General features: G+C 37.1%; 1 protein-coding gene and 1 pseudogene across 1 annotated transcript; both read left to right on the forward strand.

The window, feature by feature from the left end:
- Positions 1–11,650: 11,650 nt before the first annotated feature.
- Positions 11,651–12,289, forward strand: LOC147476749 (histone H3.2-like; annotated as a pseudogene).
- Positions 12,290–14,006: 1,717 nt separating this feature from the next.
- LOC147476750 (uncharacterized) lies at positions 14,007–14,858 on the forward strand. The gene is made up of 2 exons (XM_086585816.1): positions 14,007–14,486; positions 14,571–14,858. The coding sequence occupies exons 1-2, from the start codon at positions 14,007–14,009 to the stop codon at positions 14,856–14,858; spliced, it is 768 nt and encodes a 255-aa protein (XP_086441942.1).
- Positions 14,859–18,214: the final 3,356 nt, after the last annotated feature.

The raw sequence follows: 18,214 nt of genomic DNA on the forward strand, positions 1-18,214 counted from the left end.
TACTATCACGGGCCCAAGATTGGATGAGTCATCAATCATGGAGCATGTCAAGACAAAAATGACAAATTATTGGTGCAAAGTTGACACCTTGCATGTAATTAATTAGATTAGGTGTTAATAGTGAAAAAAAGGCAAGGTGTCACTTTGTTTTAATGTGGTGGATAAAAATGAAGTAAATGTGGTTTGATGTTTTACATGGGAGGAAATGAGATGTCTCTCAAATGAAGAAGAAAACAAAACAAGGGGGGGACACTCCATTTACTCCCTTGACTTATTTTCCTTACCTTGTATTATTTTAGTTTCTTAGTCATTTTTATTATTTAGTTTTTAGTTTTGTAAGAAAGCTTGTAATAGTTTTAATGGAGGAAACATTGGTTTTCTTCTAGAAAATAAATAAAAAGCAAGTGAGTTTAGTTAGTTTTTCTTCTTCCTCTTTCTCTCTCTCTTTTGTTTTTTCTAGTTTGTAATCCTTTATCCCAAGGATCATGAGCTAACTTCTCTTTTGGGGAGTTAATCTAACTCATGTGAGGGGAAATAATTGTTGTTGGTTTGGTAGGTTGTTAGGAAGAACAACTAGACCTACATCCTATCCCAAAATGATAGTTGGTGTAGTGTCTAGTTAGGAATCAAGGAATGAGCTTAGAGATAAGTCATTGCTTGATTCCAATTGCTAACATGTATGAGTTTAGAAATGAGTCATACATGTTAGGGATCAAGTTTTCTTCCATTAGGGCTTGTCTATGAGTCTAGGAAGAATCAAATGAACCTTTTCAAATCAACAACTAAATGTTATTTTCACATGAGGAGGATTAGCTCTCCACCTTTTATTTAGTAAATTGTATTTTGTCTTAGTTGCATATTTCGAATCTTAATGTTTTTATTTAATGTTTGTGTAGGTACGAATTCTAGTTTTAATATAAACTTACTCACTAGTTCCCTAAGAGTAACAACCAACTTGTAGTTGTCCTAACCTTTAGGTTGGTTCGATCCTTACTTCAACTTTACGAATGCGAAGATCGTGAGTAAGGAACTTTGAATTCGCTTTTGCATCAAATTAGAGAGTCAAATCTCTAACGTAGTAAAAAGCTAATATCATTCCACTAGGTCAACCGGCCCAAATTAGCTTCTATTCCTTGCCTCCCTACTCACAATCCCACTATCCTCACGATCCATGCTCAACTCACTACACGATCTCACTACGTCCTCACCCCTTGACCTCTTCTTCTGTTGCTTCCTCTTGGCTCTAATCCCTCGTCCTCCCCTTTCAACGAAGTAGCTTGCTACTTCAGGCAACTTCTTTCTCTTCTCAGCACAAGTCATACATCTCAATTACAGAAAGCGCAGTTCTTCTTGAAATAACGACCTCTGCAACATAAATAGTTCAAATGTCAGTTCGCCATTACACACACTTATCAACATACAACACAGAGACATGACACAACATAACTACCTAGTACGTACCAGAAAAATTACAAACCCTAGTGCGAACGCTAAACCCATAAGCACAGTAGTTCCCAACTACCAACAACGTATGACCTCTTCTCCCAGGGTTCATTACTAACCTCATCCAGAATGCTAGACTTCCCAGTCAACGTCTATAGGCTGAAGTTGTTCGCTCTAGATCGTTTCACAGCAAAATGCTCAGTTATATCAGCGACCTCGATGTGGTACTCGCCACTTTCATTCAAGAGGTTGAAAACTCTAAGCAACCACCATGTGTTTCCAATGAGCTAGCAGGGCACTTTCTCACAGAAATTCAATAAGTCACATGTCAGCTTATATAACGGTAACCTCATTCCCGCTCTCAATTGCCCCTCACAGATAACCACCCCATAATCCCGGGGGACGAACTCGTTACTAAAAATGTCAGCGTCCTCTCCTAGTTCGTGTATTTCCAGATCGCTCACACAAATATCATAGGCACACCTCAAATCTCCAAAGCTTCTCAGAGCTCGCTTATCTACTACCCTAGGAGGTAAACCACTAGAGGATGATGAAGCCCAATCAGCAGAACTGCTCAACACCGGAACCTCAGAATCAGAACCAACCTTTTCTACTTCCTCATCCAGTGAAACCTCTCGAACCTCCTCAGATCGAGTATCATCCGAATCAAACATACTTCTTCTTCTTTTACAAACCCACAACAACAACTAAACGACAACTAAGCCTAGTGAACCCAACAAAAATAAAGCTAGTAGCAAAGGAAAGAAAACCACCAACAAAAAGAAATGGCATAAACTAACCTTAGCTCTCGAACTCGAGGGATGCAAATGAGGAACTCTTAAGTTCTCCAGGCAATATATCACAAGCCACCCACAGGTTCGTTTTTCAAAAAAGCGCAATCATTTTATTTAACCTTAATGTGCCACGTCTTCCCACAAAATAAGGTGGTTCAGTTGTGACCTTTCAAATCAACCGTACCACGTGTCGTTCACGTGCAAACTTAAATCTCTCATCAGATCGTCATCCCATATTCAATGACCTACTGAGAGGGGGCAGTGTGAGGGAGTAATTAATATACACTTCCATGAATATTAAGCACGTATCCAACACATGAGTTCGTTCACACTCTTCCACACGTCCAGGTCGCTAACAGCCAATTCATACAAGTCAAACGACCTCACCAGCACCCTGAACGCTCTTCTCCCAGAACGTCCACGACAACAACGTCAAGCATCCATAACGCTCACATTTTCCAACACTCCAACGGCTACTAACGTATGGCCTAGCTATCACCTTAAAGACCGGAGCTACAGCTGCGCACGCCATTACTTCACCACAGGACGCCTGCATGGCTCTTTAAGTGCCATCAAGTCCGGAACTTGACCAGATGTGGGAGAAGAGGAGGCGCGAGCACCCTTGCCTATATAAAGAAAAAGAGGAACTACGTCTGACCTTATTCAAGTCTCCCCCCCAGCAGAGAGAACTTGATACGTAGGCAGTTCGCTCATACGAACTCGGTCAAACCCAATCAATACACTCCATCCCCCCTTGATCAGCCTACGATTGTAAGGTTATCCCAAATACAACCTTTACACTGCCTAACTAGTAATATTACCACAACTTCATCAACTTACCTTGCCCGTAACAAAATTACGGAAAATTACCTATGAGCTGAACTTTCGAATTTCTATGACCAAAAACAAGGTGGTCTAATTTTTAGGACCAATCAAATACTAATCAATAATTTTTGTTACCAAAAACCAGACTAACCAATTAAGGGGTCTCATTATATTAACGCAATGTAGTGTTTTATTACACTTTTTTCTCAAAAATACCATTTTTTTCAAAATTTAAAACGGTTCATGAATCTCTTCCTTCTCAACAACTTCAAAATAAAAAAAGAAAATTGGGAGTTTGTGTAGAAATTTTAAAGTAACATTTTAATTGGAGAAAATACCTTTAATTATAGTGTTTATTGGTTTGATAAGATGAAGAAGAGAAAAGGTGAATAGTGAAGTGAAGAAGATGATTGACTAAGAGAGAAAGAAGAGAATAGACGTGGAGGGTATTTCTAGAAGAAAGAAATAATAATTTATGCTCCTTGAGTTAGTCTTATCCGGCTCCCCCTAGTTAGGCTAATTTTTGGTAACAAAAATTTTAGATTACCATTTGACTAGTCCTAACAATTGTACCACCTAGTTTTTGGTCAATGAAATTCGAAAGTTCCACCCAATGGTAATTTTCTGACAAAATTAACTTGTTAGCAGACACCTACCCCAGGAAAATGCTAGAAAGCTACCTAGATGTTAAACAAGGGGCGCAGTATTGGCACCCCCATAAATGGGACTAGCACCTCTTTGACAAAAAGTAAAACAATAATGGTTATTCCTTATATGTCATTTGACACCCCACATGCCCATAGTTCTACGGCAGACAGTTGCTGCGAGATCTCATATTCCACGGCAGACAGTTTCCGTGAGATCTCATATTCCACTGCAAGCAATTGATTTGAGATCGCACAATCCACGGCATCGGGTTGCCGCAAGATCCCATATCCGACGGCAGGCAGATGCCGTTAGTGTTTTTTGTGTGTTTAATGGAAGGGTGCTAGTACTTTGAATTGGTCAAAGGGGTGCTAGTCCCATTTATGGGGGTGTCAATACCATGGCCCGTTAAACAATCTGGCCATGTGAACCAGTAATGCATTGGTCTAGCCAGAAACTTGCATAATAATAAATTATGGGAATCATAAGATCTCTACTTTAATATAGAGAAGGGGACGATGTAAAGAGAAATCAATCAACAACATAAACAGTACGAGAAAATGACCAAAAAATACATTAAACTTTGCACTTGGTTTCAAAATAGGCAACACATTTTTGTTTTACTCAAATAAATATTGTATTTTCAAAATGTTTCAATTCGGATTAACCGTCCAATTAATTGGATGCCCAACTTACATTACATGGGCTGTTAAAAAAATTCCCCAAATTGAATGAAATTGATTAAACCAAATTTCTAGCGCACCCCCCCCAAAAATTCTTCTCTGTATTTGTCATTCACTTCTCCATCTCCATTATTGGTGGAGAAACTAGCCAGCAACTGAGAATTAAGCTTTGGCTATAAATAAAAAAATTGAAATTGTCTACAAAATATTATTTCATATATTCAAACCCCTATTGTAAATAAATATAACTTCACAATTGTCCTCAACTTCAAATGAACCTATCCGTTAATAAGATCTGATTTTTCCCTGAACATGACACCACTTAAGTTTCTTCAAAGTCAGAAAAATAAGATGTCGCAAACACAAAGTGAAGGACAATAACGAGAAACTTCCATAACAACAATGTCTAAGAAAACCCAGTTCATAGAGTACACACTCGTTAACGGTCTCACAGATCTTGTTAAAAGCAACAATCTCACAACTCTGTATGTACTCATTGGTTGGCTCAACAGTGAGGCGTTGTTTGACAAGATCATCTATAGAGACAAGATCATAATCTGTACATAACCAAAGTTATTCCATGAGAATGGTGGGGTGTCTAAATTTGGGTTTGGGTATCTAAACTTCAATCGAAAGTTTAAGTTTCAATTCCACTAGTTAAATTTCGATCCTTTAACAATGTGGTATTTTCAATTGAGATTTCATGAGTTGGTGTGTTGAAATGTTGGATAGATGCCACCTTATGGTTTAAACAAATTAGATTTTAACAGTCTATGCCAGCTGGACATTTAATTAATTGGATTTAATTGGAGGGTTTGTCTAAATTGAACCTTTTTTAAGAAAGCAGTAAAGTACAATGTTTACTTGAATAAATAAAAAAAAAAAATGAGATTTAAGTTTTGGTCCTATTTATAGTAGCGATATTGGTCCAACTTTTGGTAAGTTGTTTGTTTTTATTGGAGTCTTCAACATTCAAAGGTACCAAACCGACTTCAGCATTCCGCGTTTCTTTTCTTACTGAACGCTAAATAAATAGTCACTCAAGTTAGGTTTCCGCCTCTACCCTTCCATAACTTGATAACTCCAACTCATCTTCTCCCACTTTTGGTTATTGGCGCTATAATAACTAGGTACGTAGAAGTCGTGTTTTATTATTTTTTTCCAGCAAATATCAATTTCTCTACTATATTTATCTTTGATCCATTCTTAATATGTGTTGTGTGTACCATTTATATATCTGTTTGTTTTTGTGTTTTTGTTGTTTTTTTGATTGGCAAAGATGTTTGAATGCGTTGGAAACAATTCCTTCATTGTAATATGTTTTGATTAACCAACATGTTTTGAATAATGCATATAGCTAGTATTGATTAATATGTGTTATTTATATAAGACTACCTAGCTAGTTAAGCATAGATCATAAAGCAAAAAGTTTTACATACTAAATGGGCAGATTCTTATATAAGACGACCTTCTGGTTTTTGTTTATGGTTTAGAAGATGATCACATCCTGTTATTGCTTGGAAATACTAGGATGGTGGTCTTAAAAGTTCAGAGACATTGTGTCTACAAGGTAATGGTAGGCACACGATGTTCTAGCCGAATATAGGATGTGGAGAATATCCTTTTGTTATAGGCTAAGAACCTTTAGAAAGTAACCAGGAACAAGAACTGTCAGATCACTTCCTTCATAGTGGCGACCCCTCCGGTGGAGCAATTGATTCCGCGGGTGTCTGACAAACGTTAAAGTGAGAGGTGTGTAGAGACCAGCGTTAGAGTGAGTACCCTTAGCTGTCTGACAAACATAGCAGCCGCGAATAAAAGCATTAGTCTCTTTACGCATAGTAGGCCAATAGAAACGTTCTCTGATCGTGTGAGGACATGGTTTTAGCTATGCCAAACTGTCCACTCAATGCTTCTGAATGTACTTCTAAAATAATGGTCTGTCTCAAAGGAGAACATGGAACACACAACTCGGGCCCCATGGAATAAGAAACCATCCTGGAGAATGAACATACCCATTGCCCCACAGTGAGATCTTGCGTCGGCATAAATAGAAGCAAAGTCTGGGTCAGCGGCATATAAGGCATGAAAGGAATCAAAATCAGGCACATGAGAACGCAGCATGACCAAGGCATGAACATAATGACTAAGGGCATCTGCAACCTGATTGTCTTTACCAGGCTTGTGCTTAAGATGATAAACATAAGCCTGCAGAATGTTAGAAAACCGAGCATGTCTATCTGAAACCTTCTGTTGGGTACCCAAAAACCTCAGAGCATCATGGTCAGAATTAATAATAAATTCACGATGGATGAGATAGTGTTGCTAATGAATAAGAGCACGAACAAGAGCATACAACTCAGCATCATAAGTGGAATAATTAAGTTGCGGCTGTTTTAGTTTCCCACTGAGGTACTCAATAGGATGACCACCTTGGTTGAAAATAGCACCAATATCGGTCTTACTAGCATCACAAGTAACCTCAAAAACCTTAGACCAATCTGGGAGATAAAAAACAGGTGTTGTAGTAAGTCGTTCTTACAGTGAACATAATGGACCTCCTCCTTACAGTCTCAAGGTAAATAATTAGAATTTCACTCTTTTTCTTGTTCAAAATAGTGAATACTAGTAGTAGCTTCACTGTAAAGAGCCTTTGACCCTTTGACTGCCTTCATGGAAATATTCAATCTAGAAACATGGCCACTTTGTCTTTAAGACTGCTCTTCTTCTTCATTAATGGAAACACCTGGATACCAAACTCTTCCTTTTGATGCCGTTCTTGGAACCTGTTGTCCAAGGGAATCTCATCTAAAACAGCTTGCATTGTCGGTTCAATCTGAGGTTTTTTTAGCAGGGGTCCCAGAAGTAGATCCAACATATCTTCGGCAAGATCCCCCATTCTGCTAGAACCCTGGATGAAGTCTTCACTTGTAGAGTTCTCCTTCAAGTAAACTGGATGAACAATCCATTGTGGAGAGTTCAACAATGTGAGATTAGAAATATGTATTTGTTTAGAGTACAAAATTTCAATCAATGTCGGGCGGGGGTATTTCAACTTTTCCTGGTGGTACTTATCCCACCATGTTTGACCTTGGCCATCAATTGTTCCATTAGCACCTGAGAAACAGTGGCAGTCTCATTTAGTTTTGTTGCATTTTGAAGCAAAGTATTTTCCTATAGGAGTTATAGGCAAGTATTACCTAGATCCATAACCTATGGTGTATTTTGAAATGGTACCTGTTAGTATAACATCAGTGAGATTGTTCCCATGGATGAAACTACTATATCTTAAACCGTCACCTTTATATGCAAACACTCGAGTGCGCAGTGTGTTTGAAACACGGATCATTCATGATCAGAGATTGAGTCCAGCCAAGTTATGCATCATCCATTTCTGACCATTTCATGAATTAGTCTTTTCTATATCTTTTTTTATTTTATTGGTGCATTACTTTAAATTCATTTAAATGGCTAATGAGTGACATTAGGCATGGGTCCTCAGAAGGAAAAATTAACTCCAAGAGTTAAGAAAGAGAAAAAATCAACTTAGGAAGTGGTTGATAAATCTATTCCAAATCCTAGGTTAAAGACTGATGATACGTGGAAAAAATGTTTCATCGAAATGTTTTTGGACGAGGTTAATAATAAAGGATTTAGTGGAACTTCATTAAAATCAGAGTCATGGACTAAGATTAATGAAAAAATGAGCAAGAATTATAATGTCCAATACACACAAAGGCAACTCAAGAACCAATGGGATTACCTTCGAAAGCAATATGCGGCATGGAGGTTACTATCAAAACGGATGAGACATGGAGTCGATTTTGTTGGAGGTGTCTTTGAATTCGCGGATGAAGTTTGGGACGACTTAATTGTGGTAGAAACCCACATTTTTTTGTTCATACAAGTTATATAAGCGTATGCATATTATTTTATTTGTTTAATTTGATTTTTTTTTGCTATAAACAGAAATATCTGTTGACGGGTCAATTCAAGCATGCTCCATTGATAAATAGGGAGTTGTTAGAATCCTTGTTTGAGCCCACCCTAGCTTCTGGCGATGAAATGTTTAATCACAAGAATCCAATTCCAATGACGAATCCCCCCAATGATGATGTTGCAAAGGTTCAAAATATTGAAAGTGATGGAGATGAGGATAACCAAATTCATGGAGCTGATTACTTCCCTAATATCACAATTTGTGGGGACTATAATCCTTACACATCACAAGATGTACCCATGGATGACACACAATATAATCCTTCTCATGATATCCCATCTGATAATGAAGAATCTCCTACATATATGTACAGAATACTCCAGCAGATGGACCACCTAACCAAAGACAGGTTCCGACTACGCCACAAGCAAAGAGTGATGCAAGTAGCTCACAACAAAAATGTAAGAGAGATTTGATTGAGACAGCAGATCCTCTTGTTAAGAGTATTGGGGAGCTTGTGGAAATGGTGAAGACTGAAACCATGGGAGACAAGAAGCTTGTGGATGAAGGTGATGCGCAGGTGCAAGAGTTATATGTTTTAGGTTTGCTGGATGATTCTCTTTATCTTAACTCCTTGGAAGCTCTTTCCCTCCATGCTTTTCATAACAAGAAACTTCTGAATCTTCAAGAAAATAGGCTAAAGATCCAATTCCTAAAAAATATTACTTCTAGGATGACATAATCTTTGCAAATAATGTGCGTTAATTACTTGGATGACTATCGTATTTACATTTTGTTGACTTGGATTACTGTCATATTATGGTTACTATGACTCAACATTTATGAGCATTTTTGTTGACTTGATTGCTTATGGTTGCTTTAAACTTGTTACTTTTAGGTTAACATTTGATTTGATTTGATTTGATTTATTTATTTATTTATTTATTTATTTATTTTATTATTATTATTATTATTATTATTATTATTATTATTATAATTCAGGAAAAATGACACCACGATAATGGTTATTAGTGTATTTAATCATAATATTAACATGGCTTTCGACAAAGCGTAAGTGTATAAGGCAGAAGATATGCATATCCGCGCTTACTAGGAAAATGTACGTACAAGAGCTTCTACATGGAACTTCCACACATATGTTTAACATGCTAAGGTTTAAGAAGTCTACCTTCATTATGCTACGTGATCACTTTCGGCAAAGGGAGTGGCTTCATGATAGTAAACATATTGATGTAGAGAAAAAAATGGCTATGTTTTTAATGACTATTGGTCACAATAAGCGAAATCGATCATTAGTGGATCGATTTCAACATTCAACACAAACCATTAGTAAGTGTTTTCATGAGGTGCTAGTGGCAATGCTCCATTTCTCAAAGGAGATGATAATTGATCCGCCGTTTGACGGGGTTATTCATAAAGGTGGATCTCATTACCAACGCCATCTTAAGAGATGACCATTTAAATGAGCAATTGGAGCTTTGGACACATTCTACTTGATAAGCAAATTCCCTTTCGAGGAAGAGGAGGTAAGGATTGTTTCCAAAATGTTCTTGGTGTGTGTGATTTTGATATGAAATTTACTTATGTAATGGCTGGATGGGAAGGGATTGCACATGATGCTCGTGTATTAAATGAGACATTAAGGTGGTCTGAAAAAAAACGGATTTCCATTGCCTCCTGAAGGTGCGTATCAAAACAACCTCACCAATCAAATATATATTTTTGGTTTACATATATGTGTCTCATTATTGTAGGTATGTATTACTTGTGTGATGATGCATACACACATACTAGGGGCTTTATGTGCCCTTATAAGAATGCTAGGTATTGGTTGGCATATTTTAATAGTGGTAGTCGTCCTAAAAACAAAGAAGAGAAGTTTAATCAGGCACATTCTTCGCTAAGAAATGTAATTGAGAGAACATTTGGTGTCTTGAAAGCAAGATTCAAGATATTGAAGAAGATGGCTCCATATAGTTTTCACACACAAGTTCAAATTGTTGTAGCATGCATGGCGATACACAATTTTCTCCTCTGCATGGCCATTGATGATGATGATCGATTGTTCAAGCGATATGAAAAAGAAAATGTGACTATTCCAGTGAGGTCTTCAATTAACTCTGATAGACCAGAAGCACCACCAAATATAAATCACACATTTGGACCTGAGGCACATGAGTACATGATCAACTTGCGTGATCAAATTGCGGAACAATTGTTTAATAGACATATATGATCAAGTTTACAAGAGCCGAACTTTGGAGTTACTTGTAATGTCATTTAACTTGGTATTCATATTTTATGGATGACCTTATATGGTTATTGAACTATTATTTATGTTTATATTTTTAGTATTTTTTTTTTTTCTCATATTACTATATGAGTCTTTTAGGCGTCAAAATGTTGAATAAACAAAGGAAACTCTGTCAAATCCATTTTTAACTCTTTTGTTTTACAAGTAATCAAGTTAGTGTTCAAAATAGATTGCAAGGATAAAAATGTCTAAATGGTTTATATTCAGCATTCAGAGTCAGGTCATTCTGACAGAAAACAAATATGTTTTTCTGAGTTCAGCATTCAAAATTTAGCATTCAAAAGGTGGACCATTCAGCATTCAGCATTCAGAGGCTCAAAAAAACAAACGGCCCCTACCCCTAAAGCTCTTTTAACCAAATCCCCTTCAACGGTACTGATTCGAATGAGTGAATTCGTCATAGCAGATCTCCTAGCATTCAATCTGTTTGAAGAATAGTGACTGTTGCTAAAACTCATATTTTTATGTAAACTGCATCAAAACGAACCTAGATGATTTGTTGGCGAACACATACATGTTCTCTTCTGCGGGGTTGATGATAACAGGTTGTTTTGTTTCTTGACAATTTGATTAATCTCGAGGTGAGGCTGAAATCGAACAGCTTGGAGATATAGACCGGTCGACAATTGAAAATCTAACCGATGGGGATGATGAACGGGTTATATACTGAAATTTTTGTTATAATGATCCATTTTGTTATAGTACTGAAATCGTTGTATATCATTGTATTAGTAATTAAAGTTATAGTACTAGAACAAAATAAAAAATTTGACTTTGGTCCTAAAAATTTACATGAAGCAAACATGTGAGATGCACGTGCAAGGGGTATTTTAGGTATTAATCAAAATACAAGCCAGTCAACGCCTTTGACTACCAAAAGTTGGACTAAAGTCTAATTTCCAACTATAAATATATCAAAACCTAATATTGCTACTATAAATAGGACCAAAACCTATCTTCCATAAAAACAATAGGTTGTCTGTTTTGAAACCCCCAAAGTTCAATTTCCATTTATTCTCAAACAATCAAACAACAACATTCAAGTAACACACATCCATTTATTGGCAATGCAAATAAGCGCGTAGTTGAATAGTATAGCAAACACCCATTTTATTTTTCAGCAATGGCAAGAACAAAACAAACATCAAGAAAATCAACAGGAGGAAAAGCATCAAGAAAACAACTAGCAACAAAGGCAGTAAGAAAGTCAGCACCAGCAACTGGCCTGGAGGAGTGAAGAAGCCCCATCATGTCAGGCCAGGAAATGTTGCACTGCAAGAAATTCGGAAATATCAAAAGAGCACTGAGCTTCTCATCCGAAAACTTCCATTTCAACATCTCGTTCGTGAAATAACACAAGATTTCAAGACTGATTTAAGCTTTCAGAGTTCGGCTGTTGCTGCCTTGCAAGAAGCTGCTGGAGCTTATTTGGTGGGACTGTTCGAGGATACAAACCTTTGCGCCAGACATGCCAAGAGAGTGGCCATTATGCCCAAAGACATTCAACTTGCTAGAAGGATTTGTGGTGAACGTGCGTAGGGGTAGTCCTGGAATTGTGAAGAAGTTTTAGTGATTTGGGTTTTATGTTTCTGTGTTATGTTTTAACGTAGTTGGTTGTAATCTTTGTTTAGGCACTGTTTGGCAGTGTGGACAAGGAGTCACTATCCATGAATAGGTGACGTGGTATACATGTTTTAGTTATCTAGTGTTTGGTTGGAAACAAACTTGAATACCATATATAATCTGGTGGATTGCGCGAACACAAAAGCGGGTATACGAGAATCAAAGGGGATAGGAGAGATACGACTAATCTTGTTTCCCTAACTAGGAGAGAGAAACTAAAATAAAAAGAAACCGAAAAGATTTTGCTGAAACCTTGCTCTAGTCATCTTCTCCGCACTACCAACTGCTCATCTTTTACAACTCTATCCTCTCAGGTAAACTCTTTTATTTCTGTACCTATACTCTTTCTATTTCTCCATCTTTTCCTCTCTTTCTCTACATTTTGGGTTTCAAAGAAAAAATGGTTTTTTGCTTACACTAAATCATACATATTTAATTAGAAGTCTGTTTTATCCGTTATCCATTTCTACAAGTTCAGTATATCAAGTTCTGAAACTGTGTGCTTGTTTGCTCTGGCCTGAGCGACGACTGTGAATATTTCAAAATTGTGTGCATTATCAAAATCAAATTCGTTACTCAGAGTTTATGTCTGGATCCCGTGAACATATCAGCACAGACATGCTTTACTTCAATTTTGCTTGTTATTCAATGAAAGATAAAAGGGTTCATGCTTAGGTTGAGTTTCTCAGGTAACTCAAATTGTGATAGAAATTGAGTTGTAGTTATCTCATTGTCGATCCAAAGCCAGCCTCAATGACCACGATCGATTGGTCATATTTCGTTTCCTTGTTATAATCATCAGAAGTTGTAGTTGTCGAAAACAAATTTACATGATAACTAGGCATATCTATCCTTGTAGTATTATGAGAAGACATAGCTAAAGAGAGAGTGGCCACTCTTTCGTGTACATTTTTAAGGGCAAAACGAGCTAAAGCCATGTTTTTCAGTTCTCTCTATCCATTCTCAGCAGAGTAGTTCAGAATTTACTTAAAAGGTTCATAAAGTTATGAGTGAAAAATGTGAATTTAAAGAGAGATAGGTTGGGATTCGGTAGATTTTAGAGTCTTCTAAAACTTCTAGCGATTAAAAAGAAACATACAACTATACAAGTGTGCTTTATCCTTTTCTTCTTGTCATTATGAGTCTTTGTTGTCCACAAGACAAGTGGGGCAAGCATAATGCCACATCTATAAATCTATTATACTTTAGGTTATGTGTGTTTTTTGTGGTTGGTGAACCAGCCAAGGAAATTAACAGAGAGAATGAGCTGTAAACGTGGCATGTATGGAGGATCATGCCCTCTTGATAAGTATACTATTTTACAAGATCCAATGGTCAACAATACACTATTTTCCTTCTTGATCTATTTATGAATTAGTTCCTTGACTAGGATTTTTTTTTACTAACTTGCTTACTACTTTAGTTAGTTATTGATTATACTATAACTTATTGGTGGTTCGCTCATTTATCGGCGCATTGCACATTTTGTACTCAAATTGATTTTAGTTTATAGAGTTATGAATATGATAAATATTTCTTTCATTTAGAACAAATGGAAAATGAGATGAAGAATGTTCAAGTCCCTTCAATTTTGGATGTGATGATTATTGTTTTATGTAACTAGATGCAATTTTTTATTTATTTCCAATGTATTCCAATTGAGATTTATTAAGTGTCAGAGTATCATAACTTACAAATGTGTGGATCTGAGGAAAGTCATGTCAGATTCGGACGAAGAGGATATCATAATAGCAACTGCAGGGGCTACTGCCACATTCGCATCTCAGTATTATCTATACCATATAAGTAAAACTTCTTGTCATGATTCAGCACTTAGTGGTGCAGCATATGTGGAGGAAGTGTTTAATGGTCACGATAAGCATTGCCAAGAGAACTTTCGCATGGAAAAACATGTCTTCTTGCGGTTATGTGATATTCTATATACGAAAGGTCTACTTACCGACACTGATGGGGTAAGGCTTGAGGAACAACTAGCAATGTTTATGCTTACAGTTGGTCATAACGAAAGGAATCGAATCATTCAAGAACGTTTTCAACATTCTGGAGAAACAGTTAGTCGCCACTTCAACAATGTTTTGGATGCAATTGTGGCATTATCTGGAGATTTTTTCCAACCTGCTGGGTCCAGTACGCCTCCTAAAATTCTTGAAGATGATAGATTTTATCCATATTTTAAGGTATTATTTATGTATAATTGTTTTATTATTTAAATTGGTCGAGTTTGAATACGGTCTAACAATAGCTCAAAAAAATTTCACTAGGATTGTGTTGGAGCAATTGATGGAACACATATCCCCGCATTGGTTGGTTCAAAGGAGAGAGGTCCTTTTATAAATAGGAAAGGCATTGTTACGCAAAATGTTTTGGTGGCATGTTCATTTGACTTGCAGTTTCAGTATGTACTTGCTGGTTGGGAAGGTTCCGCCACAGATTCACGTATTTTGACTTCGGCATTAACAAGAGCAGACAAATTATATGTACCAGAAGGTATATTACACTTATATTTGTTTATCATTGAATCTGGATTTTCTTTCAAAGCTAACAAATAGTTTTTTTTTTGCTTTCCTAATTAATGTAGGTAAATATTATGTTGTGGATGCGGGTATGCCAATACACCAAGTTTTATTGCTCCATTTAAATTGGCACTCGCTATCACTTGAAAGAATATGTGTCTTGGAACCTACAAATAGCAAAGAATTGTTCAATCTGCGACATTCATCGTTGAGGAATCTTTGTCGAAATCATTGGTATATTAAAGAAGCGTTTTCCTATTTTGACCCTTGCTCCTCCATATCCATTTGAAACACAAGTGAAGATAGTCATAGCATGTTGCATTCTACACAATCACATACGAAGAGAGAAAACGTATGATTTAATTTTTAACTTGGAAGATTTTGAAGGCCAACAAGAATCTGAAGTAGTGCATAACAATGGGGGTGTGGAAAATATTAGTAGAGAAAGAATATGAGAAATGGCAGCAGAGTTTAGAAAATCAATTGCTGATGCAATGTGGAGTGACTATGAAAGTTCAAAATGATGTAGTACTTATGGAGTTTTCTTTTACTTTATTTGTTTAATATATATGAAGAATGTAATAGCGATACTTATTTTGAATGACTTATATCGCCAAGTGCTTTTGTTTGTTTAGATTTATATTTATTTTGACTTTTCTTATCATATGCATTTCATTTCATATTTATTTGAAGTATATACGTAAAATGAAGAAAGAATAACTTACTGCTAATATGTTGTTCATGATAAACAAATTATAGTGTCTACCAAACACAGGACAAGTTAAAATCATGACAGAATAATTGAGGACCAAACAGCTTCCAGATTAATCATCTTTATGTAATACATCTGCAGAATTGGAACACCTAATTAGTGTTAAGCAATACAAAATCTTATGCGGCCAAACAGTGCCTTACTGAAATGGATGTAGTTATCTGATATGTTTCTAGTGGAATTAGTATAATTTTGGGTCTTGAAAATTTCTCTGTTTCAGTGAAACAAAATCGATAAGTGAAAGTATAGTGCAGATTTGAATTGACATTGAATTTTGATGTAGCATGAATAAAGAAAGAAAAAATCTGTGAACTAGAAAGATTAGTAATAAGTGAGACACAACAAAGAAGTGGATAAGTAGAGTTACATAAATAGAAGAATTGAAGAGGTCAGACCTTGTAGCCCAATTATTCAGGGCAGTTTGAGTAGTTGCATTTGAGTAAGTCATAGTTGTTACCACGTCTCTAGGCTATAAACGTGGGTTGTTTTGTTTTGCTTTGATAGTTATCTGTAAGGCTTTATAAAAGCCAGTTGAAGTTCAATAACAATGTAGCCATTCCCAACTGTTAGTGTTCTTCTTAGTTTTTTCTTTATTTCACATTTGGTATCGGAGCCGAAATCATAGGGGCCTGATTGATCATAAGATTTGAGTGTAAACACATGAGAAAGTGAGAAAACATCATAACAGGGTATAGATGGCAGCAGAGAAGGATTCATTGTTGAGTATTCCTAAACTTGATGGTGACTATGAGCATTGGGCTATGCTCATGGAGAATTTGCTTCGCTCGAAGGAATGGTGGTCGTTGGTGGAGACAGGAGTCATAGAACCAACAAGAGGAGAGGTTCTTAATGGTGCACAGAGAGCAGATCTTGCAGCGATGAAGCTGAAGGATCTAAAGGTAAAGAATTACCTTTTCCAGGCCATAGACAAGACTACTTTGAAAACCATTCTTCAGAAGGACACAGCCAAGCAGATTTGGGATTCGATGAAAACAAGATATCAAGGGAATGAGAGAGTCAGAAATGCGCAGCTGCAGACATTCAGAAGAGATTTCGAGGTGCTCAAGATGAAATTGGGAGAATCAATCAATGATTACTTCTCAAGAGTGATGATTGTTGCAAACAGTATGCGTAATTTAGGAGAAGATCTGCAGGATGCAAATATTGTTGAAAAGGTATTGAGCTCCTTGTCTGAGAAATACAATTATATTGTATGTTCGATTGAAGAATCGAAAAATATCAAGTGCTTGTCAGTTGATGAATTGCAAAGCTCTTTATTAGTTCATGAGCAGAAATTTTGGAGGCATTCAAGTGGGGAAGAACAAGCACTCAAAGTCACTCATGCCGAAGGGAGTAATGCGAGGGGGCGTGGAAGAACAACCTTTCGAGGAGGAAGGGGCAGAGGAAGAGGCCGACAGACCTATGACAAAGCTACGATCGAGTGTTACAAATGTCACCAGCTTGGACATTATCAATATGATTGTCCAATGTGGGAAAAGAAGGCGAACTATGTGGAGTTTGATGAGTCAGAGGAACTGCTGCTTATGGCATATGTGGAGATGCGCGGAGGTAATCGAAATAATTTATGGTTCCTTGATTCTGGTTGTAGTAACCATATGTGTGGTGATCGCTCTTTATTTTGTGATTTGGATGAGAGTTTCACACACATAGTGAGGCTCGGAAATAATATGAGGATGAATGTGGTTGGGAAAGGGAATGTGAGACTGTTTCTGGAGGGTGCTAGTCACGTAGTCACGGAGGTCTTCTATGTGCCTGAGTTACAAAATCATCTTCTTAGCATTGGTCAGTTGCAAGAGAAAGGCCTAGCTGTGCTGATTCAATCCAATGAATGTCGAATTTATCATCCCTCAAGAGGCTTGTTTATCCACACTAACATGACTGCAAATAGAATGTTTGCCTTGCTATCCGAGTCACAGCCAGCAGAGAAGCAATTGAAGAAGGAGGTATGTTTGCAAGCAGAAACTCAAGACATGACTGATCTTTGGCATCGGAGGTATGGTCACCTTGGTTACCAAAGCCTCAAAACATTGCAGCAGAAAGGTATGGTGAAGGGGTTTGCCTCTCACGATCGAGATACCGAGGTCGTGTAATGCCGATTGCTTAAAGGGAAAGCAACATCGAGACTCTTTTCCAAAGAAGAGTACATGGAGAGCTTCTCAGAAACTCGAACTCATTCATGCCGATATATGTGGGCCTGTTACTCCTATTTCAAACAGCCACAAGAGGTACCTTATCTGTTTTATTGATGATTATAGTAGAAAAGCTTGGGTACATTTTCTGATTGATAAGTCAGATGCATTTGCCTCTTTCAAGTTATTTAAGAATGGTGTAGAGAAAGAAACAGGTCTTGATATTAAATGTTTAAGAACAGACCGTGGTGGGGAATTTACTTCGAATGAGTTTAATGATTTCTGTAAAGAGAATGGCATTAAAAGGCAATTGACTGCAGCATACACACCGCAACAGAATGGCGTCGCAGAAAGGAAAAACCGGACAGTGATGAACATGGTGAGGAGTTTGTTGTCAGAGAAAAGTGTCCCCAAAATATTTTGGCCGGAGGCAGTCAACTGGACTCTCTATGTTCTCAACAGGAGCCCCA

The sequence above is a fragment of the Coptis chinensis genome, chromosome 9, assembly GCF_015680905.1.
Source record: "Coptis chinensis isolate HL-2020 chromosome 9, ASM1568090v1, whole genome shotgun sequence".
In the NCBI taxonomy this organism is placed as follows: domain Eukaryota; kingdom Viridiplantae; phylum Streptophyta; class Magnoliopsida; order Ranunculales; family Ranunculaceae; genus Coptis; species Coptis chinensis.